The 27,208-nt window shown below is 41.1% G+C and overlaps 1 protein-coding gene across 5 annotated transcripts in view; it reads right to left on the bottom strand.

The window, feature by feature from the left end:
• tpp2 (tripeptidyl peptidase 2) overlaps nucleotides 1–27,208 on the bottom strand; it is a 136,141-nt gene that overhangs the window by 102,731 nt on the left and 6,202 nt on the right. For all 5 annotated transcript variants that reach the window (XM_080196914.1, XM_080196916.1, XM_080196917.1 and 2 more), the window contains exons 2-7: nucleotides 25,215–25,343; nucleotides 21,411–21,506; nucleotides 20,622–20,726; nucleotides 10,591–10,715; nucleotides 10,119–10,282; nucleotides 5,373–5,527 (exon numbers count right to left, since the gene is read on the bottom strand). In XM_080196914.1, coding sequence (XP_080053040.1) covers nucleotides 5,373–5,527; nucleotides 10,119–10,282; nucleotides 10,591–10,715; nucleotides 20,622–20,726; nucleotides 21,411–21,506; nucleotides 25,215–25,343 — 774 coding nt within the window. The remainder of the gene's footprint in view (nucleotides 1–5,372; nucleotides 5,528–10,118; nucleotides 10,283–10,590; nucleotides 10,716–20,621; nucleotides 20,727–21,410; nucleotides 21,507–25,214; nucleotides 25,344–27,208) is intronic.

Genomic DNA, 27,208 nt, shown 5'->3' with positions numbered 1-27,208 from the left:
GTCACGATGTTGGGCCTTACCATAGCCCATCCATCTGTCAGCGGGAGATTGAGAAACAGATATGTCGGCAGATTTTGTCAAGGTGTAAAAGTAACAGGGTTATTGTGGTGGGAGATTTTAAGTTCCCCTATATTGACTGGGATTCACTTAATGCTAGGGGCAAGGATGGGGCAGAGTTTGTAAGGAGCATCCAGGAGGCCTTCCTGAAACGGTATGTAGGTGGTCCAACTAGGGAAGGGGCCGTGCTGAACCATGTACTGGGGAATGAGCCCGGCCAGGTGGTCGATGTTTCAGTAGGGGAGCAATTCGGGAACAGTGACCACAATTCAGTCATCTTTAAGGTATTGATGGATAAAGATAAATGTAGTCCTCAAGTTAAGGTGCTAAATTGGGGTAAGAGTAATTACGACAATATTAGGTAGGAACTGTAGAATGTAGACTGGGGGCAGATGTTTGAGGGCAAATCAACATCTGGCATGTGGGAGACTTTCAAGTGTAAGTTGATAGGGATTCAGGACTGGTACATTCCTGTAAGGATAAAGGATAAGAATGGCAAGTTTTGGGAACCTTGGATAATGAGAGATATTGTGAGCCTAGTCAAAGAGAAATGGGAAGCATTTGTCAAAGCTAGGAGGCTGGGAACACACAAAGCAAGAGTAGAATACAAGGAAAGTAGAAAGAAACTTAAGCAAAGAGTAAGAAGAGCTAAAAGGGGTCATGAAAAAGCATTGGCCAGCAAGACTACAGAAAATCCCAAGGCTTTTTATACATATATAAAGAGCAAGACGGTAGCCAGGGAGAAGGTTGGCTCACTCAAGGACAAAGGAAGGAATCTATGTGTGGAGCCAGAAGAAATTGGTGAGGTATTAAATGAGTACTTTGTGTCAGTATTCACCAAAGAGAAGGACTTAGTGGATGATGAGTCTGGGAAAGGATGTGTAGATAGTTTGAGTCATCTTGAAATCAAAAAGGAGGTGGTATTGGGGTTTTTGGGAAACATCAAGGTAGACAAGTCTCCAGAACCTGATGGGATATACTCCAGAATACTGAGAGAGGCAAAGGAGAACATTGTTGGGGCCTTGAGAGAAATCTTTGTATTCTTACTGATTACAGGGGAGGTCCCAGAGGATTGGAGAATAGCCAATTTTGTTCCTTTGATTAAGAAGGATAGCAAGAATAACCCAGGTAATCACAGGCCAGTGAGCCTTACATCAGTGATAGGGAAATTATTGGAGAGGATTCTTTGAGACAGGATTTACTCCCACTTGGAAATAAGTGGACGTATTAATAAGAGGCAATATGGTTTTGTGAAGAGGAGGTCATGTCTCACAAACTTGATCGAATTTTTCGAAGTGACGAAGATGATTGATGAGAGTAGGGCAGTGGATGTTGTCTACATGGACTTCAGTAAGGCCTTTGACAAGGTCCCTTATAGCAGACTGGTGCAGAAGGTGAAGTCGCATGGGATTAGAGGTGAGCTGGCAAGGTGGGTACAAAACTGGCTCGGTCAAATAAGACAGAGGGTAGCAGTGGAAGGGTGCGTTTCCGAGTGGATGGCTGTGACAAGTGGTGTTCCTCAGGGATCAGTGCTGGAACCTTTGCTGTTTGTAATATATATATAAATAAATGATTTGGAGGAAAATGTAACTGGATTGATTAGTAAGTTTGCAGACGACACAAAGGTTGATGGATTTGAGGATAGCAATGAGGACCATCAGAGGATACAGCAGGATATAGATCAGTTGGAGACTTGGGTGGAGAGATGGCAGGTGGAGTATAATCCGGACAAATGTGAGGTAATGCACTTTGGAAGGTCTAATACAGATAGGAAAGATACAGTAAATGGCAGAACCCTTAGGGGTATTGATAGGCAAAGGGATCTGGGTTCACAGGTACACAGGTCTTTGAAAGTGGCAATGCCGGTGGAGAAGGTAGTTAAGAAGGCATACAGCATGCTTGCATTCATTGGCCGATATACTGAGTTTAAAAACTGGCAAGTCAATTTTGACGCTTTGTAGAACCTTAGTGAGGCTACACTTGGAATATAGTGTTCAATTCTGGTTGCCACACTACCAGAAGGACGTGGAGGAGGCTTTGGAGGGTACAAAAAAGATTTACCAGGATGTTGCCTGGTATGGAGGGCATTAGCTATGAGGAGAGGTTGGAGAAACTGGATTTGTTCTCACTGGAGCGACTGAGGTTGAGGGGAGACCTGATAGATACAAGATTATGAGAGGCATGGACAGAGTGGATAATCAGAAGCTTTTTCCCAGGGTGGAAGAGTCAATCACTAGGGGGCATAGATTTAAGGTGTGAGGGGCATGCTTTAAAAGAGATGTAAGAGGCAGATTTTTTAGACAGTGGTAGGTGCCTGGAACTCGTTGCCAGGGGAGATATTGGGAGCAGATAGGGGAGTGACTTTTAAGGGGCATCTTGACAAGTACATGAATGAAATGGGAATAGAGATATGATCCCCGGAAGGATAGAGGGTTTTAGTTAAGTCAGGCAGCATAGTCAGCGCAGGCTTGGAGGGCCAAACGGCCTGTTCCTGTGCTGTAATTTTCTTTGTTCTTTGTACATTTCATCCAGGCCTGGTAATTTTTTATTTTCAAGGATGCTAAACTCTTCAATATTTCCTCCCTCACTTTGTTTACCCCATCTGATATTTCACTCCTCCTCATTAATATGTCTGCGTTGTTCCTCTCATGAAAACAGATGTACAATATTCATTAAGAATTCTGCCTCCACACATTAGTCACATTTATGATCTCTAACTGACCTTACCCTTTCCTTAGGTAGCCTCTTTGTGTTTTTCTTGAATTTGCATAAAAAAGGTATTGACAAGTAATCTCTTCGCATGTTTAATTTCTTTTTTATTTAACTCTACCGTTTCTATACTCTAAGTGTCCTAAAGTATTGAGCTCTTGGCATCCGACAACATAAGGGGCTATATTTTACAGGGCACCATGGTTCTGCCCACCACAGTAAGAGCTACCCCTCAGCAATTTAATACTAGCAGTAGAGTTAATTGCTTTAAAATGACATCTTCACCACTATCTCAGGAGGAAGACTGTCCTATAATGTATCCAGCCAACTGTAGTTCCAGCAGTCATAGGCAGCATGCTGGTCACTTCTAGGGCTACAGGCAGTTCCAAAGAAGAGGAGCCTGAACTTAAGTCTGGACTATCACTGGAGTTAGACTGACAGGCCCTGATGAAGAGGGTGTTGTTCTGGGCTTGGGAGGGTGACGGTATAGAAGGAAGAATGACTATGGGGGAGCATAAAATCTTTCTTTCTCTTTGTCTTATCGTACTCTGTATGCTTTTTGACATCTGTGGGCTCTAGGTTTGAGAGTTACAGCTTTTTTTTTTAATGAAGTTATTTGTTCTCAACACTTCTTAGCTTCCCCATGAATGTTTTCTATTGCTCAGACAAGTAGATATTTCCTGTCCATTTTTTACCTAATCACATCCTGGCCTAATAAAATTGACCCTTCCGATATAAAACTTTCACTCAGTTTATCTTTATCCTTTTCCACAACTACTCTGAATCTAATTGAAATATGATCACTACCACTAAAACATGCTTCCATGGATGTCTGTTTCATTTACCCATTCATTCTTTAAACCTCTGTCCAGATTTTTTTATATTCGTTCATAGAAGGTGAGCAAAAATCTTTCTGAATCAGGATTGTGTGCAGGAACTTGCAGGTGATAGTGCTCCTGTACATCTACTGCCCTTGTTCTTCGAGCTTTTACAGGTCACAGGTTTGCAAGATGCTGTCAGAGGAAGATCACTGAGTTGCTGCAGTGCATCAGTTAGATTGTACAAGCTGTTACCACTGTGCACTAGTGGTGGAGGGAATGAATGTTTATGATGGTGTATGGGATGCCAGTCAAGCAGGCTGCTTTGGCCTGGATACGCTGAGCTTCATCTGTGTTGCTGGAGTTGCGGTCCAACACAGACAAGGTGGGAATATTCCATCACACTCCCAAGTTGTGCCATGTGATTAGTCGATAGGCTTTGGGGAGTCAGGAGGTGAGTTACTTGTCTCAGAATTCCCAGACTCTGACCTGTTCTGCCAGCATTACATTTATGTGGCTGATCCAATTAAGTTTCTAGTCAAAGGTAACGCCATTATTTTGACTGTGGAGGATTTTTTATTTATTCAAGGGGCATGGGCATCACTGGATGGCCAGCATTTACTGCTCATCCCTAATCGTCCTGGGAGAGCAGCTGAGAGTTAGCCACATAGTTGTGGCTCTGGAGTAGACCAAATATAGGCCAAACCAGGTGAGGATGGTAGATTTCTTGCCTTAAAGGACATAAGTGAATGAGATGTGTTTTTACGACAATGGTTTCATGGTCACCAATAGATTCTTAATTCCAGATAGTTTATTGAATTCAAATTCCATCATCTGACATTATATGGTTAGGCCCCCAGAACATTAGCTGAGTTTCTGGATTAATAGTCTCGTGATAATACCACTCGGCCATCACCTCCATTCAGCATTGTAATGCTGCTCAATGATAAGGATCCTATTTTGTTGTAGGTGGTCATTGCCTGGTACCTGTGTGGCATGAATGAAACTTCCATTTATCAGCTGAAGTCTTGCTACATCCAGGCATGGACTGCTTCAGTATCTGAAAAATTGCAGTTGATACGGATTTCAATTGACTCCACTTTTAACTGGGATCCTTGATGTTACATTTTGTCAAATGCCGACTTAATATCAAGGGCAATCACAATCACCTTATCTCTGGAATTCAGCTCTTTTGTCCATGTTTGAATCAAGGTTGTAATGAAGTCCAAAACAAAGTGGCCCAGGCAGAACTCAAACTGAGCTTCAATGAACAAATTATTGCTGAGCAAGTGCTGCTTGATGCAACTGTCGGGTACATACAATTTCCACCCTGTACTAATAATTTGAGTGTAAGGTGATGGCGGGGGATTGGGGAGATTAGTTAATTGCCAGATTTGTTCTGCTTTTTAAGGATAGGAACATAACTAGCCTTTCAGCTTTGCCCTTCTGGCTGCTCTCTTGTTGGGCATGCTATGAACTGAATAAAAAGGTTCTCCTGAATGAATTTCAATAATTTTACAGCCTCATTATCTTACACAATAATGTGCATCAATTTTTATTCAGGCACTTAAATTCCCCTAATACTACCATTTACTATCTGCATGTCTTAGCGATTTGCCTACATATTTGCTCTTCTGTTTCCCTCTGATTATTTTTGGGGTCTATGTATCCAGCAGGAAATAAAATAGATGGAAAATAAAGCTTAAATGTAGGAAATATCCCTATCAATAACAATATGAATCAAAAGCTATCATTATTGAATTAAGAGGATGTTAAGTGAACACTTACAGCTCTGATCAACCCTGTTCCAGTTTCCATGGTGCTGAGTCTTGTGTCACCAATCTTCACAGCAAGAATTTGAGCACCAGGTGCGATGCCATTCCGTTCAGGATCATCTGGGAAAAAACCTGCAGCTATACTAGCTACATGTGTCCCATGGGCTCCTGTTGAGAACAAATGTCAACACAGAAGTACAGCAGCTTTACATTGGCAAGACATCAGCACAATAGTCCAATCTACCTAATGATTCTATGTAAGTCAATTATACAAGTCAGTTGTAGCATTTAAGTCTACAGTTTTATAAAATAGCACTCCACGTTAAGTTTCGGGATATTATTTTAATGCTTGGGGATTGTGAGAAGTGCACACCCAAATACATGTCCATAGAGGTCATGGAATTGGAGGGAGCAGCCCAAAATTAATTCAACAAAATATTTTAATGGATTTGATTTGATTTATTATTGTCACATGTATTGGTATACAGTGAAAAATATTGTTTCTTCCGCAATACATAGTTAAAGCTTACTGTTCAGATAGAAGGAAATGAGCAAGTGCAGAATGTACTGTTACAGCCATAGCTAGGGTGTACAGAAAGATCACCTTAATGTGATCTTTCAAAAGTTTGAAGGTCCATTCAAAAGTCTGATGGCAGCAGGGGCAACGGAAAATAAAATGTCATGATGAGTGGTGTGAAATACTGCAACAAGAAGCAGAAATGGATGACCTGACTTATGAAGAAATAACTAAGGATGAAGTGGAAAATGACTTGGAAACTTTAGTAGGTAGAATGCACAATGATAATAAGATAGTGCACATAATTGTAGAACACAAGTCAGAGACACTGTTATGAAGTTGCACAATGCTTTGATCAGAAAGTACAACATTGGGTTCCAGTTACTGAGACATAAGATACGCTAGCTCTGGAAATAGCATAGAAAAGATATGCAAGGCTGATCCTTCGGCTGTGTTAGGAGGGAAAAAGAACCTGTGCATTTGATTTTGAAAGGAGGCACCTGACAGAATGACATATATACTGTAATATAAGAAAGGCAAATCCAGAAAATTACTTTAAATAGTGAGAATAGGACAAAAGTACACAGGTTCAAAATAGTCAAAAACAAATTAATAACAAGAAGTTCTTCTTTAAGTGAAGAGTTATCAATGTTTCAAATGGAGTCACATTACAAAATTGATAATCCTGGTAACATTGAAGAAAAAGTTGGATGTTATTGTAGGGCCTTTCTGAACTGCACCCTTAATTATGTTGAAGGGCACCCACTGGAACTAGATATATTTTATGTAATCTGGCCCTTCAATATATAATGTTTGCAGTTTCTCAATGGAAATTAATGAAGTTTCAGAACATACGAAATAGAGCAGAAGTGGGCCATTGGGTTCCATGAACTTGCTCCACCATTCAATGGCTATATTTTCAGATTCCACATTCCTATCTACCCCAAATAACCTTTGATTCCTGTGCCTAACAAGAATCCATCCACCCAAGTTTTAAAAATATTTAATGATCCTGCCTCCATTGCTTTCTGAGACAGTGTTCCAAAGTTGCACAATGCTCAGAGAGAAAAAAATTCTCCTCCCCTCTGTCTTAAAAGTGTTATTCAAAAACACAATTTTAAAATATTGCCTCCTAGTTCTGGACTCACTAACAAAAAGAAATATCCTTTCCACATTCAGCTTGTCAAGGGCATTCGGGATCTTATATACTGCAATCAAATCACCTCTCACTCTTTTAAATTCCAAAAGAAACAAGCCCAGCCTGTCCTACTAATCCTCATAAAACCCTTTAAGTCCAGGTATCAATCTAATAAAATTCCTCTCCGCATCCAAAGACTTGACATCCTTCCTTAAATATGGAGACCAGATCTGTACACATCCTTTGAAGTGAGGTCTCACCAATGTCCTTTATAACTGAAGCATTCTCAATTCCTCTCATAAAGGACAGCATTCCATTAGCCTTCTTGATTACGTGCTATACCTGCATACTATCTTTTTGTGATTCATGCACTAGAATATCTAAATCCCTCTGCATCTCAGAACTCTCCAGGCATTTTCTAGTTAAGTAATACTATGCGTTTTTCCTTTCTGCTAAAGTAAACAATTTTCTATTTTCCCACATTATATTGCTGCCAGATTTTTGGCTACTCACTCAAACTATCTATATCTGTCTGCATATTCCTTATGTCTTCATCCCAACCTCCTTTCCTATCTATCCTTGTTTCATCTGCAAATTTAACAACCTTGCCTTCACCCCCCTTACCCAAACATGGACATTACTCAATCTACTGTTTTTAAGAACATAAGAACTAGGAGTAGGAGTAGGCCATCTAGCCCTTCAAGCCTGCCCCGCCATTCAATAAGATCATGGCTGATCTGTCGTGGCTCAGTTCCACATTCCCACCCTCTCCCCATAACCCTTAATCCCCTCGCTTATCAAAAACCCATCAACCCGCGTCTTAAAAATATTTAGCGAGGCAGCCTCCACCACTTCAACGGGCAGAGAATTCCAGAGATTCACCACCCTTTGAGTGAAGAAGTTCCTTCTCAACTCCGTTTTAAACCGCCCCCCCTTTATCTTGAGGCTGTGCCCTCTAGTCCTACTGTCCTTTCTGAGTGGGAAGAGTCTCTCCACCTCTATCCTATCCATCCCATTCATCATCTTATATGGCTCAATGAGATCTCCCCTCATTCTTCTAAACTCTAACGAGTACAAGCCTAGTTTATTCAGCCTCTCCTCATAGCTCAACCCCCTCAACTCCGGTATCAGCCTAGTAAACCTCCTCTGCACTCCCTCCAAGGCCAAAAGATCCTTACGTAAGTGCGGCGACCAAAACTGCACACGCTACTCCAGCTGCGGCCTCACCAATGCCCTATACAGCTGCAGCAAGTCCTCCCTACTTTTATATTCAATCCCCCTCGCTATGAAGGCCAGCATCCCATTAGCCTTCCTGACCACCTGCTGCACATGCAGGCTGGGTTTTTGCGACTCATGCACAAGGACCCCGAGGTCCCTCTGCACCGTCGCCTGCTGCAGTTTTTCGCCACGTAAGTAATAGTCCTTCCTACCATTATTCCTACCAAAGTGGACCACCTCGCACTTGCCAACATTAAATTCCATTTGCCAGTTCCTGGCCCATTCGCCCAGCCTATCTAGATCCTTCTGCAGACTTTCGGCACCATACACTCGGTTCCCTCCTCCAGATGTGAAAAAACATTTTTTCACATTGCCGAGGATTTCAAAAGACCCTCATGGTTCTCATCCGAGGCAGTGAATACAGCAAGAAGCTCTAAGATAGTTTTATGATTTCAAGGGAGGACATTAATTTTACAAATAAAATCATACTCCTAGTTATTAACTGCAATAATCACACCACTGGATTTTATATCTCTAATAAAAATCTTTACTGCATAAGAGTTAAACAAAGCAAGTACATAACATGATATTTTGTAAATGCATTTTAATTAAGACTGAAAATCTCAACAGTACACTCCTTTTTCTCCTGAATTCCCACCCAATGGTTCCCCTATATTTTCCAGGATCTTAAGGGTTCCTTCATTCCTGACACCAAACCAAGGTGTGCCACAGATCTAAAGAATTCACAAATTTCTTCTGTTTTCTGAGGTATGTGATGCTATGGGGTTCTTCCACTAGCATTTGGTCTGGAGACCCACCATTATCTTTATTCATCTGACAACTGTGCACAACTCAACTCAAGCATTGGCCTCAAGATTTTCTTGCTCAATTATTCCAAAACATGTAAACACCTTTCTTTCCCATAGCAGGTTTCAGCTGCTTCCCTGCACCAGCAGCTGGCAGCTTTCTCTCTGTGCCTGCATCTGTGAGAAAACATACAAGTAAATCCAACACAAAAGGCTGTGTCCCCTGCAATCCATTCCACTGGTAGCATGATGCCCCAGACAGAAATTCAAACCTATTATTCACTATTCCCAAACCTGCCATTTGAAGTACATGGATAATTTTAGAATCTCCCTTGTTTATCATTTGCTTTTCAACATATTGCTGATCTGGGGAGTTACTTGGCTAATTCACATCTTTAACAAGGCAGAACAATTCTCCTCACGCTTACTATGTTTAGTTTTCCCAGCTAAACATGCTCATATGCTGATTTAGGGCTCTTGCTTTTTCAACTCTGAACAAATATGCATGAAGTATCATTTCAATGGTACTTTACTTTAAGTTTGTGAACCTCTCAAACTCAGATTTTTTCCCCATTCAATCCCCTATCCACTTTCCTAAAACACGTGTCATGAAATTAGACATTTCCATAACAATGGACTTTGTAAAATATTTAACATAAATAAATATATTTTGTGACAAAGCCGACTAGTTAGATGATACAATATTCAATAAAGAAAAGAACATTGTGCCAAGTAATGGTCGACATATATATTACTGTTACATTGAAATACGCCTTGTTTAAAGCCACAACTCTAGTTGCTGAATGAGTTCATTCAGAGTGTAACTGTTTTTCTGGTTTCAGGACAATTCCATAATCAACTGAAGGAACATGCAAAACATCAACATTGGTGCAAAGTAACTCTTCCTTTCAAGTAGATAGGTATCTGGTATCACTGTACCCAAGAATTCCTAAACTAAGAACCTGAGAAACCCACACAGAGCTTTCGCTTGCTCGAGTGAACATATGTTTCCCCTACAGGATATTCTCCATTTATCCAAATTCTGAGAGCACGTGCAAGTCAGGTGAAATAAAGTCTTACCTCCACTTGTCACAATACAGAGTGTGTTGCCTTCATCATAAATATTGATAGAATAGTTGAGCATCTCAGATATCCCCAACGAAGCATATTCTTGTGCTTCATTGTAATTCCTTAGTACAGTGCAGCTACTGAGATCGCCACATTCACTTGTGTCTACACAGGCTCTAAAAACAAAAGGTCCACAAGGCAATACTTATAAAACCACAGCAACACACTTCTGAGTAGAATTCAACTTGAATGAAGTGATGTGTCAAAAGGTTCTTTCATTCTTGAAGAGAAATTTAAATTCTTGTTCAACAGCTAATTTAAAATTTTCAAGTGACGAAACAATTCAAAATAGCATCATACAGACAGATTACTTTTTATTTATAACTGCTTAAAACACCATTCTCAATATCTGAATACCTTAGCAACAAACATTTTTCATACAGTCAGGCAAAATACAGATTTTAGGAATCACTTCAGTGGTTACCTCCATGTCTGACCATCATGCCACACAAGGCAGTCATGTGCAGGACCAAGATCACAGTATTTTTTCTCCATGGAATTTAGCAATTCGACCCGAGTCTGGAGATCCTCTCGCTGCATCTTTTCTGCCTGAACAACGTGAAAATGCTGGTATTAAGCACGTTGTTCCAATTAGATAGCAGCTGAAAACTTTTCAAATGCAGTTGAGCAGTTAAATTATTTAAATAACAGTTTGGAACCCTAAACACATGGCATAAACAATAACAGCGATGAAATAGATCATAATCAGCTATAAGTAACGACAGTTAAGTTTGATCTCCAAAATTTATGGATTAAACCATGTGAATCCAGGAGATAAATACAAAACAGTGATTCATTAATTGTAGAACGAGTTGTGTAATTATAAAAATGGATTATATGTTTTTTTAATTGACACTTAGCTCTAATAATACAAAAGGTAGATTACGTGGTAGGTAATCATTATTCGCCTAATGATGGGCAATTCCACACACTATAGGAATGAAATTTAGTTTAATAGGTTCTGGAAGAATTAAATGCTAAGCAAATGGATGACAATATTGTAGTGGTGTCAGAGAAAGTGCTATATACAGACTCTAACATAATATAAAGCACCTACACCAATTCATTTTAACCTTAATTAACTGTTCATTTCATATTACTGATCTATTGATCTCACAACTTGGAAAGCAACTGGCCAACTAACCACATCTACCTAGAAACAATTGAAACCAGTTATCCCTGATTAAACTGAACGACTACATCTTTGGCAGCCCTCAGGGTTGAGAATGACTTGCTTCCACTTCAGGGAGGTGGGTTCAAGAGGTTTTCAGAGCGTCCTTGTAGCCGCCCTCTGTTCTCCTAGTGATCGCTTGCCATTGCACAGCTCGGAGTAGAGCACTTGTTTCAGGAGTCTTGTGTCAGTCACGCAGACAATGCCCACCCATCGCAACTGGTTGAGTGTGACTAGTGCCTCGATATTGGGAATATTATTAACATATGGGGGCTACTGCCAAAATTGGGTGAGCTGTCTCATACGCTAGTCAAGCAACAGTCTGACAGTCATTCTCACAGAATCATACTTACAGATAACACCCCATTACCATTCCTGGATATGTCCTGTTCCGATGTAGAGATGCCAGCGTTAGACTGGGGTAAACACGGTAAGAAGTCTCACAACACCAGTTTAAGGTCCAACCAGTTCATTTGATAGTAATCCCACAAGCTTTCGGAAATGGTGTTCCTTCGTCAGGAATTCCTTTGTCACCTTCCACACACCTGATGAAGGAACACCATTCCCGAAAGCTTGTGGGATTACTATCAAATAAACTGGTTGGACTTTAACCTGGTGTTGTGAGACTTCTTACCATGTCCTGTCCCACCAGCAGGACAGGCCCAACAGAGGTGATTGCACAGTTGCGGGGGGAGGGGGGGGACCATGTACTGTCCTCCTTCAGCTGACGAATCAGTATTCCTCCATATTGAACAACACTTAAAAGGAAGCACTGAGGACGGCAAGGGTGCAAAATACTTTGGATGGGGGATTTCAATGTTACCTACCAAGAGTGGCTCAGTAGCAACACTACAGATTAAGCTGGTCGGGTCCTAAAGGATACAACTGCAAGACTGGGTCTGCAGCAGGTGGTGAGGGAACCAATACTTGACTTCATCCTTACTAACCTGCCACCTGCAGATGCATCTGTCCATGACAATATCGGTAAGAGTGACCATCACACAGTCCTTGTGGAAACAAAGTCCCGCCTTCACATTGAGAATAACTTATATCGTGTTGTGTGACATTATCAGCGTGCTAAATGGGACAGACTTTGAACCGATCTAGCAATTCTAGACTGGGCATCCATGAGGCACTGTGGACCATCAACAACAGCAGAATTATACTCCACCACAATCTGCAACCTCATGACCTGGCATATCCCCCACTCAACCAATACCATCAAGTCAGGAGATCAAACCCGCTTCGACGGAGAGTGCAGTGGGACATGCCAGGTGCAGCACCAGGCATTCCTAAAAATGAGATGTCAGCCTGGTGTAGCTACCAAAACTTGCATGCCAAATGACAAAAACAGCAAGTGATAGAGCTAAGCGATTCCACAACCTTGGATCAGATCGAAGCTCTGCAATCCTTCCACATCCAGTCAAGAGTGGTAATGGACAATTAGACAACTGGAGAAGGCTCACAAATATCCCCATCCTCAATGATGGAGGAGCCCAGCACATTGATGCAAAAGATAAGGCTGAAGTATTCACAGCAATCTTCAGCCAGAAGTGCTGTGTTGCTGCTCCATCTCGGCCTCCTCCAGTGGTCCCTGGCATGTCAGATGCCAGGCTTCAGCCAATTTGATTCACTCCGCGTGATGTAAGAAACGTTTGGAGGAACCGGATGCTGCAAAGACAATGGGCCCTGATAATATTCTGGCAATACTAAAAGACTTGTGCTCCAGAACTTGCCACTCCCCTAACCAAGCTCTTCTAGTACAGTTACAACACTGGCACCTACTCGACAATGTGGAAAATTGCCCAGGTATGCCATGTACATGAAATGATGTGGGTATGCCGGCGTTGGACTAGCGTAAACACAGTAAAAAGTCTGACAACACCAGGTTTTAGTCCAACCTATTTATTTGATAATATACTCACAAGCTTTCGGGTTAGCCCCTTCGTCAGGTGAAGGGGCTAACCCGAAAGCTTGCGAGTATATTATCAAATAAATAGGTTGGACTAAAACGGTGTTGTCAGACTTTTTACTGTATGTACATGAAAAACAGGACAAATCCAACCCGGCCAGTTATCACCCAGTCTACTCGCCATCATCAATAAAGTGATGAAGGGGTTATCAACAGTGCTATGAAGCAGCACCTGCTCAGCAATAACCTGGCCAGTGATGCCCAGTTTGGGTTTTGCTAGGGTCACTCATCTCCTGACCTCATTACAGCCTTAGTTCAAACATGGACAAAAGAGCTGAATTCCAGAGGTGAGGTGAGAGTGACTGCATTTGACCGAGTGTGGCATCAAGGAGTTCTGGAATCAATGGGGATCGGGGACAAACTCTCCGCTGGTTAGAGTCATATCTGGTACAAAGGAATATGGTTGTGGTTGCAGAGGGTCAGTGATCTCAGCTCCATCTCTGCAGGAGTCCCTCAGGGTAGTGTCCTAGGCCTAAGAACCTTCAGCTGCTTCATCAATGACCTTCCTCTGTCATAAGGTAAGAAGTGGGGATGTTCACCAATGATTGTACAATGTTCAGCACCATTTGCAACTCCTTAGAACTGAAGCAATCCATGTTCAAATGCAACAAGATCTGGACATTACCCAGGCTTGTGCTAACAAGTGGCAAGTAACATTCATACCACATAAATGCCAGGCAATGATCATCACCAATAAGAGACACTGTAACCACAACCTCTTGACATTCAATGATGTTACCATCATTAAATCTCCCACTGTCAACATCCTTGGGGTTACCATTGACCAGAAATGCAACTGGACTCACCACATAAACGCAGCGGCTACAAAAGCAGGTCAGAGGCCAGGAATACTACGACGAACAACTCACTTCCTGACTCCACAAAGCCTATCCACCGCCCACAAGACGCAAGTCAGAAATGTGATGGAATGCTCCCCACTTGCCTGGATGGGTGCAGCTCCGACAACACTCAAGCAGCTTGACACCATTTAGGACAAAGCAGCCCGCTTGATTGGCACCACATCTACATTCAATCCCTCCACCACAGACGTTAATAGCAGCAGTGTGTACTAACTACAAGATTCACTGCAGCAATTAACCAAAGAACCTACAAGCATTTCCATTTCGAAGGACAAGGATAGCAGACACATGGGAACACCATCATCTGCAAGTTCCCCTCCAAGCCATTCACAACCCTGACTTGGAAATACATTGCCGTTCCTTCACAGTCACGGGTCAAAATCTTGGAATTCACATTGTGGATCAACCCACAGACCATGGATTGCAGCAATTCAAGAAGGCAGCTCACCACCACCTTCTCAAGGGCAACTAGGGTGGGCAATAAATGTTGGCTAGCCAGCAATGCTCATGTCCCACGAGCACATAAAAAAATTGGCCTGGGAGAGGACTCTCACGTTGATATGCCAATACTGTTAATGGATTAGCAGGGTTTTGCAGAGGCAATGTTGGTGACAGTTCTCCAGATATCTGAAGAGTCTGCTGTACATTGTCCACGTTTCTGATTCATACAGGAGGGCAGGGACTATGGCTGCTCTGTAGATCATGAGCTCAGTGCTTCAAACACTGTTCCTCAGGCTTCTGAAGACTGCACTGGCACATTGGAGTCGATGCCAGATTTCACCATTGATGTCTGCTCGCGCTGAGAGGCTCCTGTGATACAGGAAAAGATCCACATTGTCCAGGAGCTCACTGTAGATCGTGATGGTCGGGGGCAGTTGTGTGTGGCAGGAACAGGCTTGCAGAGAACCTTTCTCTTCCAGATGTTTTGTCTGAAGCCCATTCTCTCATATGCCTCGGTGAAAGCTTCAACAATGGTTTGTAGCTCGGTCTCAGAGTGCACTCACGTGGAGACATTGTCTGTGTACTGCAGCTCGATTGCAGAAATTGAGGTGGTCTTGGTTGTGGCCTGGAGATGTCAGGGTTAAACAGTTTCCCACTTGTCTGGTAGGTTAACTCCACCCCAGTGGGGAGCTTCAGGGCGATGGGGCGGAGTGTTGCTGCGAGGAGGATGGAGAAGAGCATTGGTGCGATAACAGTGCTGTTTTACCCCGGTTTGCGCGCATATTAGGTCTGATCCGCCGTGAAGGTCATAGTTTGCATGTCATCATGGAGCAGGTAGAAAATGGTGATGAATTTCTGCAGATAGCTGAATCTGAAGAGGATGTTCCACAAAACCTGTGAGATCGAAGAAGGCCATGCACAGAAGTTGATGCTGCTCTCTATACTTTTCCTGGATTTATCGAGCACTGAAGGTCATGTCCATTGTGCCTCTTGATTGGTGGAAGCTACACTGAGGATCAGGGAGGAGCTCTTCATCCATTTGTGGGGAGGCAGTTGAGGAGAATTCTCGGGATGACCTTTCCCATGGCAGAGAGCAGGGAAATCCCTCTGTAATTTCCACAGTTGGACTCGTCTCCTTTCTTAAAGATAGTCACAATTAAGGCATTTGAGAGATCTCCTGGCAATTGACAACACCATTACCATAGTAGGGGGCTACAAGTGGTCCAACCTAATCACCCCACTAGTGATTTTTGAAACAACAAGAATCTGAGATTCATGGGATAATTGCAGCGATCCCTAACTCCTTTCTCCTCCATAATGGAATCTCTAGTTGGACGTTACACATATAGAATGGTCATTTTGTATTTGGAGAATGTAAGAACAGAAGTAGGCCATTAAGCCCTTCTAACCTGCTCTACCATTCAATACAATCATGGCTGATCTTCTAACTTAATTGCACTTCCCCACACTCCCCTGATAACTCAATTTACTTCTCTCAGTATCCAAAAATCTATCAATCTCCGTCTTAAATATATTCAAAGGCTGAACATCCAAATCCCACTGGGGTAGAGAATTCTAAAAATCCACAATGTTTTAAATGAAGTTTTTTCTTCATTTCAATTCTAAAAGGCTGACCACTTATTTAGAGACTGTGAGCCCTAGTTCTAGATTCACCAACTAGAGGAAACATTCTCACAGCATCTACCCTAGCAAACCCGTTAAGAACTTAATATGCTTCAATGAGATCACCACTCATACTTTTAAATTTCAGGAATACAAAGGAAGCTTACTCAATCTCTTTTCATAGAACAATCCTTTCATCCTAGCAATCAGTTTATTGAACCTTCTGTTGCACTCTCTCCAAGGGTAGTATATTCTTCCTTTGATAAGAGGACCAAAACTGTAACTCAGTATTTGATGTGTGGTCTCATCAAGACTCCTTACAATTTCAGAAAGTTATGAATGCTCCTAACATTGAATATAATGAAAGCTGAGATAGACAGATTTTTGGTCTTTTAGGCAGTCAAAGGATATGGGGAGAAGGTAGGAAAGTAGAGTCGAAACCAAAGATCATACTAAATGGTGGAGCAATCTCAAAGGGCCATATGGTTTACTTTTGCTCATATTTCTCATGTTCTCCCCTCCTGTATTCCAATCACCTTATAATAAAGACTAAATTTCTATTTTCATTCTTAATTGTTTGCTTCATCTGCATACTAGTTTCAAGAATTATTTAAAAGGATGTCCAAGCCTTTGACCCTATCCCATTCACTTCTCCAGTATTATGAATGGGATTCTCCCAAAAAAAGTGCTAGTCTCGAATTCACAGAAAAACTGCAGTAAATCACGCTTTTTTTCAGCAGGAATTAAAAAAACTCCCAAACACCGTGCACTGCAGGGTGCGCTAACATGAATCACATTAAAATTCAGTGGGTGGGGCCTATTCCTGCTGGAGAGGCCGGCAGTATAACGCTGAGCGGGCCACTGCACATTCGCCAATTTGTCAGCGCCGAGATCTGCACATGCACAGAGACCCCTGTTTGCTGGCCTCCCAATTGCTGGCCAGCCCCACGACCCTTCTGACCCTGCCCCATGGCTCGATCGCTGATCTCCCGGACATTTCAATCCTGAGCCTGCTAGTGGCATTTAAATAGTATGCAGATTAGGTGCTTCATATATTATGCAGCTCCACACCAATTTCTGGCACTGGGTTGACAGAGCTGGAAATCTGGCGCTGGGTTGACGGCGCTGGAAATCTGGCACTGGGAGATGCCTCAGGCCTAGGCTCCCACTGAGGAACTTGTGCAACAGCCCTCACTAGAGTCTCCCTGTCCTCTCTGCTAAAAACACAGTGCAGCGGAATGGGAGACTCGCCCCCTTTATCTTTACTAATAATATCACAGAAAAAGACATTGTCTACGTTTTTCATGTTGCACTCAACAGGACAACTTAAAAGAATATCAAATATAAAGAGAACAACAAATTATATTTCACATTTGGTAATCATACAAATTGTCCTGATGAGTACAAGATGAAAGGGTTTGACATCATATGTCTTTTTCAGTAATACTCAAGTTCAGTACAAACAAACAAATAACAATAATATCCAATAAAGTCCTCATTTCTACTAAGCCCTTAGTTTCCCATTATTTCTGGAATTTGTTTTGCATTCTATCGTGAAGACAGATACAAAGTATTCATTCAATACCTCTTCAATTTTCTTATTCCCCATTATATTATTTCCACGAATGAAGATAGGTGAAGGTAATATTGGAGGTTATATTTAGAATATTGTTGATTGCTTTGTGTTGTGTTGTGGATTGTCACAGCAGTAAGAATGTAAACAAAGTTTTTAGCACAGTTTGTTCAACGTGAAGCCCTTTCAGTGAGATGGAAGCTTACAGAGCATTAACAGTATTCACGTGGCTGGTCCAGTTACGTTTATGGTTGATGGTGAGCCTCACTCCTCTGCAACCAAGGATGTTGGTGGTGGGATAACCAAGGTATCCAAGATAACCAAGAATGAATACTTTGTATTTGTCTTCGTGATAGAATGCAAAACAAATTCCAGAAATAATGGGAAATTAACGGCTTAGTAGAAATGAGGACTTTATTGGATATTATTGTTATTTGTTTCTGGTGGGATAATTGACATTGACTGTTAAAGGAAGGTAGTTCCTCCATTTTGCTGGAGTTGGCCATTGCCTGGCACGTGTGCTACTTACCACTTCTCAGCCCTATCCTGGGCAGTACAGTGGCTCAGTGGTTAGCACTGCTCCCTCACAGCACCTGGGACCCAGATTCAGTTTCCAGCTGCACATTCTCCTTGGTTTCCTCCAATGCTCCGGTTTCCTCCCACAGTCTGAAAGACGTGCTGGTTAGGTGCATTGCCCATGCTAATTCTCCATGTATCTGAACAGCAATAAAATTACTGTGAAAATCCCCAAGTTGCTATATTCTGCTATCAGAGTGCAGCAACTTGGGATTTTCGCAGTAATTTCATTGCAGTGCTAATGTAAGCCTACTTGTTGTACTAATAAATAAACTAAATTAAATTAAACAAATGCATCCGCAAGGTCCCGGATCCATTCGCTCGGGCTGGCAATTATATACCCACTTTGACATGGGTCAAGCCCCCAACAGGAAATCCACGCTGCAGGCTTCACCACCAGAACAGGCATGCAAAACTCCTGTTTTCTCACTCGTTCAACACTTAGAATTTGTTTGGAAAGATCGCACCCTCAGTCCACAGTTAGCATGTGTAAATTAACTAATAAAACAGTCAAATGAATCTAATGTTCTACACAAGGGATTCACTGAAGATCAGAAGGGTTGGTTCCACTTTAGCATCTGAGATGGAAAAGCCCGTGAAGTTGGGGCAGAGGTAAGCTACTCAATCTCCAAAGTGCGAAATGAGGAGCTAACATCAAGTTTATTTCTTTGTGGGACTTTCTGATATCTCACGGAGGAAATCTACATTTTGCTTTGACTATGCAGGACCGTCCGCAAATGTAAATCATTTATCTCTGAGGTCCTTGAACTATGTAAGAGTTCTGTTTATTAAACCAACTATTATCTACTTGTAGGGATCAAGTGGAGTCAGCTCTTAATGGATATCAGCAGTGATTGAAATTGGCGAATCCTCAGCAATCTAACGCTGGCTTTGTATTAGAATAGCAAAATGCAAAAATGTATTTAATGACGCCACATTTTTCACAAATTATGAGCACAGAATCTGAACAAACTGCTTCACTATGTAGGATACTTAAAGCACTTGACAGACTTTGGACCTGACACTTTGCACAGTGCTTAAAAGCTTTTGATGGATGTTGCTATTGTCATCTGATCAAAACACGGAGATATCGAACTTATTTTTTGATGCAATGTACTTTGAGTCAATGCAATCATAGCATGGATATGATGTATTCTCTGTAAAAAGTGTTCCAATTGTTGCCTTTGTCTCTTGTATATTTATGCTCTTTTATTTCTTGTTGCTTCATTTGATATCTAAGTGGCCCAAGACAGATTTCTATACTCGTGCAGGAAATGAGAGCCAAGATATTTGATGTTTCAGAGAAATCTTAAAAAGCACAACAAAGCAGGCAGACTAGATGAACATTTGATTCTCACAATGAAAGTCTATTTTAGACTTACATAAAAGATGAAGCTCTTCTGGCAAGAGTTTTAATGAGATAGAGGCCAGAATTCTCTGACCAATCATATCCTGCTGCATCCACCGAGAAGAGAAAATTTGGCACCTAGCCAAATCTCCATTCACCGCAGCTGGACCAGAGAATCCCAGCTGCAGACGAGGTCGGAGAATCTGGCCTAGAGTCTTTAGTTGAAGATAAACAAACCTGCACAATGCAGTGGCTTTACAAAATGTATGGCACTGCCTGTCTGCAATATCATAATGGTACCTTGATGAGCCTACTTAACACTCAGTTCCCTAAGAACCCATCAAGCTAGGCTAGGAAAAGCAACAAATTCAGAATAAAACATAAATTAGATTCATTCACCTAAATTAGGCAACAAGACCAAAATTCCATTGGTCAACTGCATCTTCTAAATGTTTTTGATAAGGTTCTGTTGAGGTATAATTATTGGATACTTCACTCCAAGTATTACCAGCTTCTCCACTGTGTAAATCCATGGAATTTTTGGATATAGAGTATTTAGAAATTCAATTTAAAAATTCAATTATAATTATCTTTAAGAATTTCAGAGCAAGATGCTCTTAATAATTCAATTCTGATCTACAACAATAAAGTAACTCAATGCAGGCAGTGGAAGTATGCATTTTCAGTTACTCTCCATGGGGAAAATAGTACAAAATGGAAGACATTGAAAATACGGAATTGTAACTGTCATTAACAGAGGAGTGCTGTAAAGTTAGATATACATTTCATAATTAATTGCCAGTTTCACCCAAGTAGCCATAACGTTCTGATTTATCAGTTACTTATGTGTGTCAACGTTGCATTATAAATTTGCTCAATCATAATACTAACCTGTGATAAATTTGTATGAGTGCTGTCAAACTCATCTAGATTTCTGCAAGCTTCTGCCAAAGAAGCACGATGAACTGGATCCCAGAGCTTTTCCCGCTTTTCTTTCTGTAAAACAAAATCACAGTCCTTTTTTTAAAAATACTGACACAAAGAGAGTGTAAAGCAGTAAAATATATAGCTTATTATTGCTTTTATTCATTCTATCCTTAATTTCCCTTCAGCTGAATGAGTGGCTTGCTAAACCATTTATGAATCAACCACATTGCTGTGGATCTGGAGTTGCATATTGGCCAGGTAAGGATGGCAGATTTTTTTTTCCCCTAAAGGAGAATCAACAATGGTTTCATGGTCTCCACACACACGTGAAAACAAAAAAATGCTGAAAAATCTCAGCAGGTCTGACAGCATCTGCAGAGAGAATAAAGCAGTGGAGCCAATGTTTTGAGTCAGGATGATCTTTCGTCAGAGCAGCTCTATTCTCTCTCCATAGATGCTGTCAAACCTGCTGGGATTTTCCAGCATTTTCTGTTTTAATTTTAGATTCCAGCATCCACAGTATTTTGCTTTTATCAATAGTTTCACGGTCATTATTTTTTTTCCAGATTTTTATTGAATTCAAATTCTGTCATGGTGAATTTTGAACCCAGATCCCCAGAGTGTTACCCTGCTTTTCTGGATTATTAGTTCAGTGACAATACCACTGTGCACCGCTTCCCCTACATTAATCAGTGATTCTTACATCTGAAAGCAATTAAAGCTTTTTTTTAAGCAAAGCACACCACAGCCTACCTGTATCCTTTCTTTCAGTGCTTTAGGATAAAGTTCATATATATTTTTGAGTCCAACGTGATATTTTCCAGATGGATTTACCCAATTTTCAGGAATCTTTAAAGAAAAGCAGAGTTGTGTATTCATAAAATATGAAATATGAACTTGCAGTCAGTCACTCACTAAGATTGTCAGCTATACATTGGGCTGGGTTTTGCAGTCAGTGATGAAACAATTGCTGACCTCACGGTCCATAACAATCCAGAAATCTCTGTGACACAGACTTTCCTCTTCCCAAGAGTAGCTGAAATCTGGCAGAAAGTCAGGGAGATCCCAAAGCTTCCAGCGGCGGTGATGTGAGCAAACAGGGTATGTACACTTAAGTACTGTCATTCACAGGACAAGGAGATAAAAGCACTGATGATCCTTCACTCTTAATTTAAATTTTCAGATAGCAAAATACATGATTAAGATAGAAGTTAATAAATCACAAACTTTGAAAATATTTATAAATGTGAAATTTATCATAATGGAAAAATTTTGCATTCCACAAATATAAAAGGGTTAGTGAGCTGTAATTTTTAGATATAGTTATGAATTTAGTACGCCATTAGCAACACTGCTGTAACTCAAGGTGTAACCTTTTCAAGGGTGTGTACCGCAAGGCTAACAATGTAAAAGTGGAAGTTTTTGTCAATTCATTGACTGCTGAGGGACTGCACTATGTGAACACCTTAGCTGAACAGCCAGTGGAGGAGCACAGAATAACTGACAGCAACTTCTGCATTTCCATTTTATTCCAGACGAGCAGGCTCTCTCTGAGATGCTGTTAGCTTCAATGGACAAACGCGGGTGAATGATGACAGTTTCATTGTTATTGCTATTGAAAGAACAGTCATATGCAATTAGGAGGAGGAAAGAATCTGCTTGCCTGTCTTTCTTTCTAATTGCATCTTTTATCCAAAAATGCTTCAAAGCTGATGAAGTCAGTTGTAAATGTAGCTATAACTGTGTTGTCAAGAAACATGGCAGTCAATTTGCACAGAACTAAATCTCAGCAATGAGATAATGAAACAACCTATTTTTAGTTGAGGAATAAATGTTGAATATAAGATAGAATATTTTATGTTCATCTGATAGAGCAGACAGTCTCCATTTAACATCTCATTCAAAGACAGCATCTCCAACAATGGCTCAATTTTTCCAATCTTTAATTGTTGGAAGATGCGTATAATGACTCTGCAGAAATTCTGACATGTGGATCTGCATAGGAATTGCCTGGAAAGTTTACAACCACATACCCACACGGAGCAACAGCTTATTGCTTTGCATGCAATTGGTGAGCTGAGATTTTTCTTCTCAAACTTTCACTAATTCATTTGGATATCTTGCACAAACTAATGCAAGCAGGTGGCATTTCATAACACAGTTTTCAAATATTTCACACCAAAAAATATTCCTTTATATTCTCAAAACTGGTAACCTGGTGCAGTTTTACTAATACAGCTGAAAACTAATTTAGCATTCTTAAACACAGAACCCAGTCAATCACCTGAGTGTTACCCAATTTTAAAGAACTCAATAAATTAAAAGATATATAGACCCATTTACTTGTTTGGTTTAGGTAATCAACTTCCCGGTAAATTTTATACAATTGATTCTTTTGCAACTTGTCTATTGTCATTCTGCATTAAAAAGTTAAGGGACGTAGAAACATAGAACAGTACAGCATAGTACAGGCCCTTTGGCCCTCGATGTTGTGCCGAGCTATGTCCGAACCCAAGATCAAGCTTTCCCACTCCCTATCATTCTAGTGTGCTCCAAGTGCCTATCCAATAACCGCCTGAAAGTTCCTAGAAGTGTCCGACTCCACTATCACAGCAGGTAGTGCATTCCACATCCCAACCACTCTCTGAGTAAAGAATTTACTTTGGACATCCCTCCTATATCTCCCACCATGAACCTTATATGTCCCCTAGTAACAGCTACATCCACCCGAGGAAATAGTCTCTGAACATCCACTCTACCTATCCCTCTCAACATCTTATAAGCTTCTATTAAGTCGCCTCTCATCCTCCTCCGCTCTGAAGAGAAAAGCCCCAGCTCCCTCAACCTTTCCTCATAAGACCTACCATCGAAACCAGGCAGCATCCTGGTAAATCTCCTCTGCACTCTCTCCAACGCTTCCACATCCTTCTTATAGTGAGGTGACCAGAACTCTCACAATATTCCAACCAAGGTCCTGCATAATTGCAACATAACCCCACGACTCTTAAACTCAAATCCCCTGTTAATAAACGCTAAGACACTATAAGCCTTCTTCACAGCTCTATCCTCTTGAGTGGCAACCCTCAGAGATCTGTGGATATGAACCCCAAGATCTCTCTGTTCCTTCACATTCCTTAGAACCCTGCCATTGACCCTGTAATCTGCTTTCAAGTCTGTCCTATCAAAATGAATCACCTCGCACTTCTCAGGGTTAAATTCCATCTGCCACTTTTCGGCCCAGCTCTGCATCCTATCAATGTCTCTTTGCAGCCTACAATAACCCTCCACCTCATCCACAACTCCACCAACCTTGGTGTCATCAGCGAATTTACTAACCCACCCTTCAGCCCTATCTTCCAAGTCATTGATAAAAATCACAAATAGCAGGGGACCCAATATTAATCCCTGTGGTACTTCACAGGTAACTGGCCTACAGTCTGAAAACTTTCCCTCTACCACTACCCTCTGCCTTCTATGAAAAAGCCAGTTATTTATCCAAATTGGCCAAATTTCTTTCTATCGCACACCTCCTTACTTTCTTCATGAGCCTATCATGGGGAACCTAATCAAACGCCTTACTAAAATCCATGTATATGACATTAACTGCTCTACCTTCATCTACACACTAAGTTATTTCCTCAAAGAATTCAATCAAATCTGTGAGGCAAGACTTACTCCTCACAAATCTGTGCTGACTTTCCCGGATTAAACTGCATCTTTCCAAATGGTCATGAATCCTATCCCTCAGGACCTTTTCCATTAACTTACCAACCACCAAAGTATAACTAACTGGCCTATAATTACCAGGGTCATTCCCATTTCCTTTCTTGAAGGGGGGAATAACATTCACCACTCTCCAGTCCTCTGACACAATCCCTGTGGACAGTGAGGACCCAAAGATCAAAGCTGAAGGCTCTGCAATCTCACCCCTTGCCTCCCAAAGTATCCTAGGATGTATCCCATCTGGCCCAGGGTACTTATTGACCCTCAGGTTTTCAAAATTGCTAATACATCTTCCCTCAGAACATCTATCTCCTCCATCCCAACAGCCTGTACCACACACTCATCCTCAAAAAACATGGCCCCTCTCCTTAGTAAGCACTGAAGAAAAGTATTCATTCAACGCCTCACCTATCTCGTCTGACTCCATGCATAAATTCCCACTACTATCCATGACCCACCCTAACCTTACCCTGGTCAATCTTTTATTTCTCACAGAAGAAACTTCTTGAGGATTCGTAAAATAAACACAATTAGCCATAACTCGCAATGGTCATTAATTTGATCTAGGAGTATGGCCAGTTTTGTGGCTAGGGTTAGCTTGCAGTAAGAAGGTTTTCAAAACTAATGCAAAAAATCTCAGACCCTTGATTGTGTTGGATGCAATTTATGCTTAGAATTCCTCAATCTTTTACATTTCTCTGAGTGATGCTTGGGTGAATGGCATTGAATAAACCAGCACAACGCCCAATGAAAATTCCTGCCCACGTCATTTATACCGTTTGGAAATATAAATAGCACAAGAGTAACATTCTTTTAAAAGTGCACCATTATTACCTTAAGCGTTCTTCCTGAAAGGCCAATAATTTTCTCATCTTTTGGCTCCAATACTGTGCACGTATTCACATCCCCACTGCCTGTGGTGTCTATAATGTCAATAATTTTCGGCTTTCCATCACTTGTGACCTGCAAAAAAGTTTTATTTAGAATTACAATACCACAACTGTTTGTTATCATCATAACAATAATTACTCCCAGCAAACAGCCACTTTACAGTCTGCAGTATATATTCTTAGTTGTAACGCAATATAGTAATTTCTAAACATAGGAAAAATGCTTTGAGGAACCATGCAGTTCTTTTCATTAGGTATTAATCACACTAAAGGACTATGTTGAAACATCACGTTAGGTGAAAATTGAGTGTTTAATCAATAACAGGCTCTTTTCAGTGATCTGATGCCATTTGACAGGGTAAATATACTCTTAGTTTTGCAATCAAAGTACAAGCAATAGAGCATAGATAGAAACGTATATAAGTGCTTTAATAAAATATCTACAAGGTGGTAGTAGTAGTAACGAAAGGCTTCAAGGAAAGCTATTAACCAAGTTGGATACTCCACCCACTTAAGCTCCTCACTTGTAACTGCCCAAATACAAATGCTAAATATAACTGGATAGGATCTCCCAATTTGAACTCTTACGTACTTCTTCATGGTAATCAACACCATTAGCAGCATCTTCTACACGATTAAATTTATCACGACAAAATGAATGCATTTCTCTTTATCTGATTGCATTTTCAAGCATTTCATTGTGTATGATGTGATTTGAGACACTGAGAGAAACATGACAGTATTGTAGAGATATTCAAGGAACTTATGTTGATAAGGTGTTCTCACATTACTGACCACTTTGCACTTATAACACCATTTACTTCAAAATTATTGTATTTTGTTGTGTGATGGGAGTCTGAAAAAATTTTTTAAACTCCATATTTAATGCAAAATGCTAAACATACATTGAATTGACATTATGTAATGGGGTCAAGTTTTCATCTGGATGCAGAGGCACATTTAAGTGCACGAATGGCCATACTGATTTCTATTGGGGGAAATCTGATTTTCTTCCAATAAAAAGCTACAAATATTTTTATCCCTCCAGTTTTCAATATAACCAGTATCAATGATACTGGGCAGCACGGTAGCACAGTGGTTAGCACTGCTGCTTCACAGCTCCAGGGTTCTGGGTTCGATTCCCGGCTTGGGTCACTGACTGTGTAGAGTTTGCACGTTCTCCTCGTGTCTGCATGGGTTTCCTCTGGGTACTCTGGTTTCGTCCCACAGTCCAAAGATGTGCAGGTTAGGTTGATTGGCTATGCTAAAAAATTGCCCCTTAGTGTCCAGGGATGCGTAGTTTAGAGGGATTAGTGAGTAAAATATATAGGGATATGGGGGTAGGGCCTAGGTGGGATTGTGTTTGGTGCAGACTCGATGGGCCAAAGGACCTCTTTCTGCACTGTATGATTCTATCTATCTATCTTCTAATGATATGAAATCAGAGTTTGCTAAGATTGTTAGAGGTGAGACGGTTTTCCAACAATATTAAATAATTTCTATTGCTACTGCATGGCTCCTGAGAACTATACATGTTGCATATTGGATGAGTGATTATGGGCAATACGTAGAGGACATAGGGATGGGTTGCAGAATGTGAGGTGGCAGGGGGGTTGGAGGGGTGAGGTTTAGCGGGCCTTTAAGCAGTGTTGGGAGCTGGGCTACTGCGTTGGACAACTAATACCTCCTAATTGGCCCATCTCCGCACCCATGCTCTTCACACACTATCGTGGCCCTCAAAATACACTGTAATTTCAACCTACACGAAAGGTCAAAAATTTCTCAAAGTCGCACATTGGTCAGGTGTAAATTTTGCAAGCCACTAAAGTGCACAGGTTGGATTTTTAAACTCATGACAATGATGTGGAAAAAAAATCAGATGGCCTTATGTACTTTCTTTATTATGTGCATGGGTATTAGTGACTAGCCCTAGAGGTT

The sequence above is a fragment of the Carcharhinus amblyrhynchos genome, chromosome 10 (assembly GCF_965287045.1).
Source record: "Carcharhinus amblyrhynchos chromosome 10, sCarAmb.v2.hapA, whole genome shotgun sequence".
Taxonomy (NCBI): Eukaryota; Metazoa; Chordata; class Chondrichthyes; order Carcharhiniformes; family Carcharhinidae; genus Carcharhinus; species Carcharhinus amblyrhynchos.
This window is presented reverse-complemented; position numbering and strand designations above follow the sequence as displayed.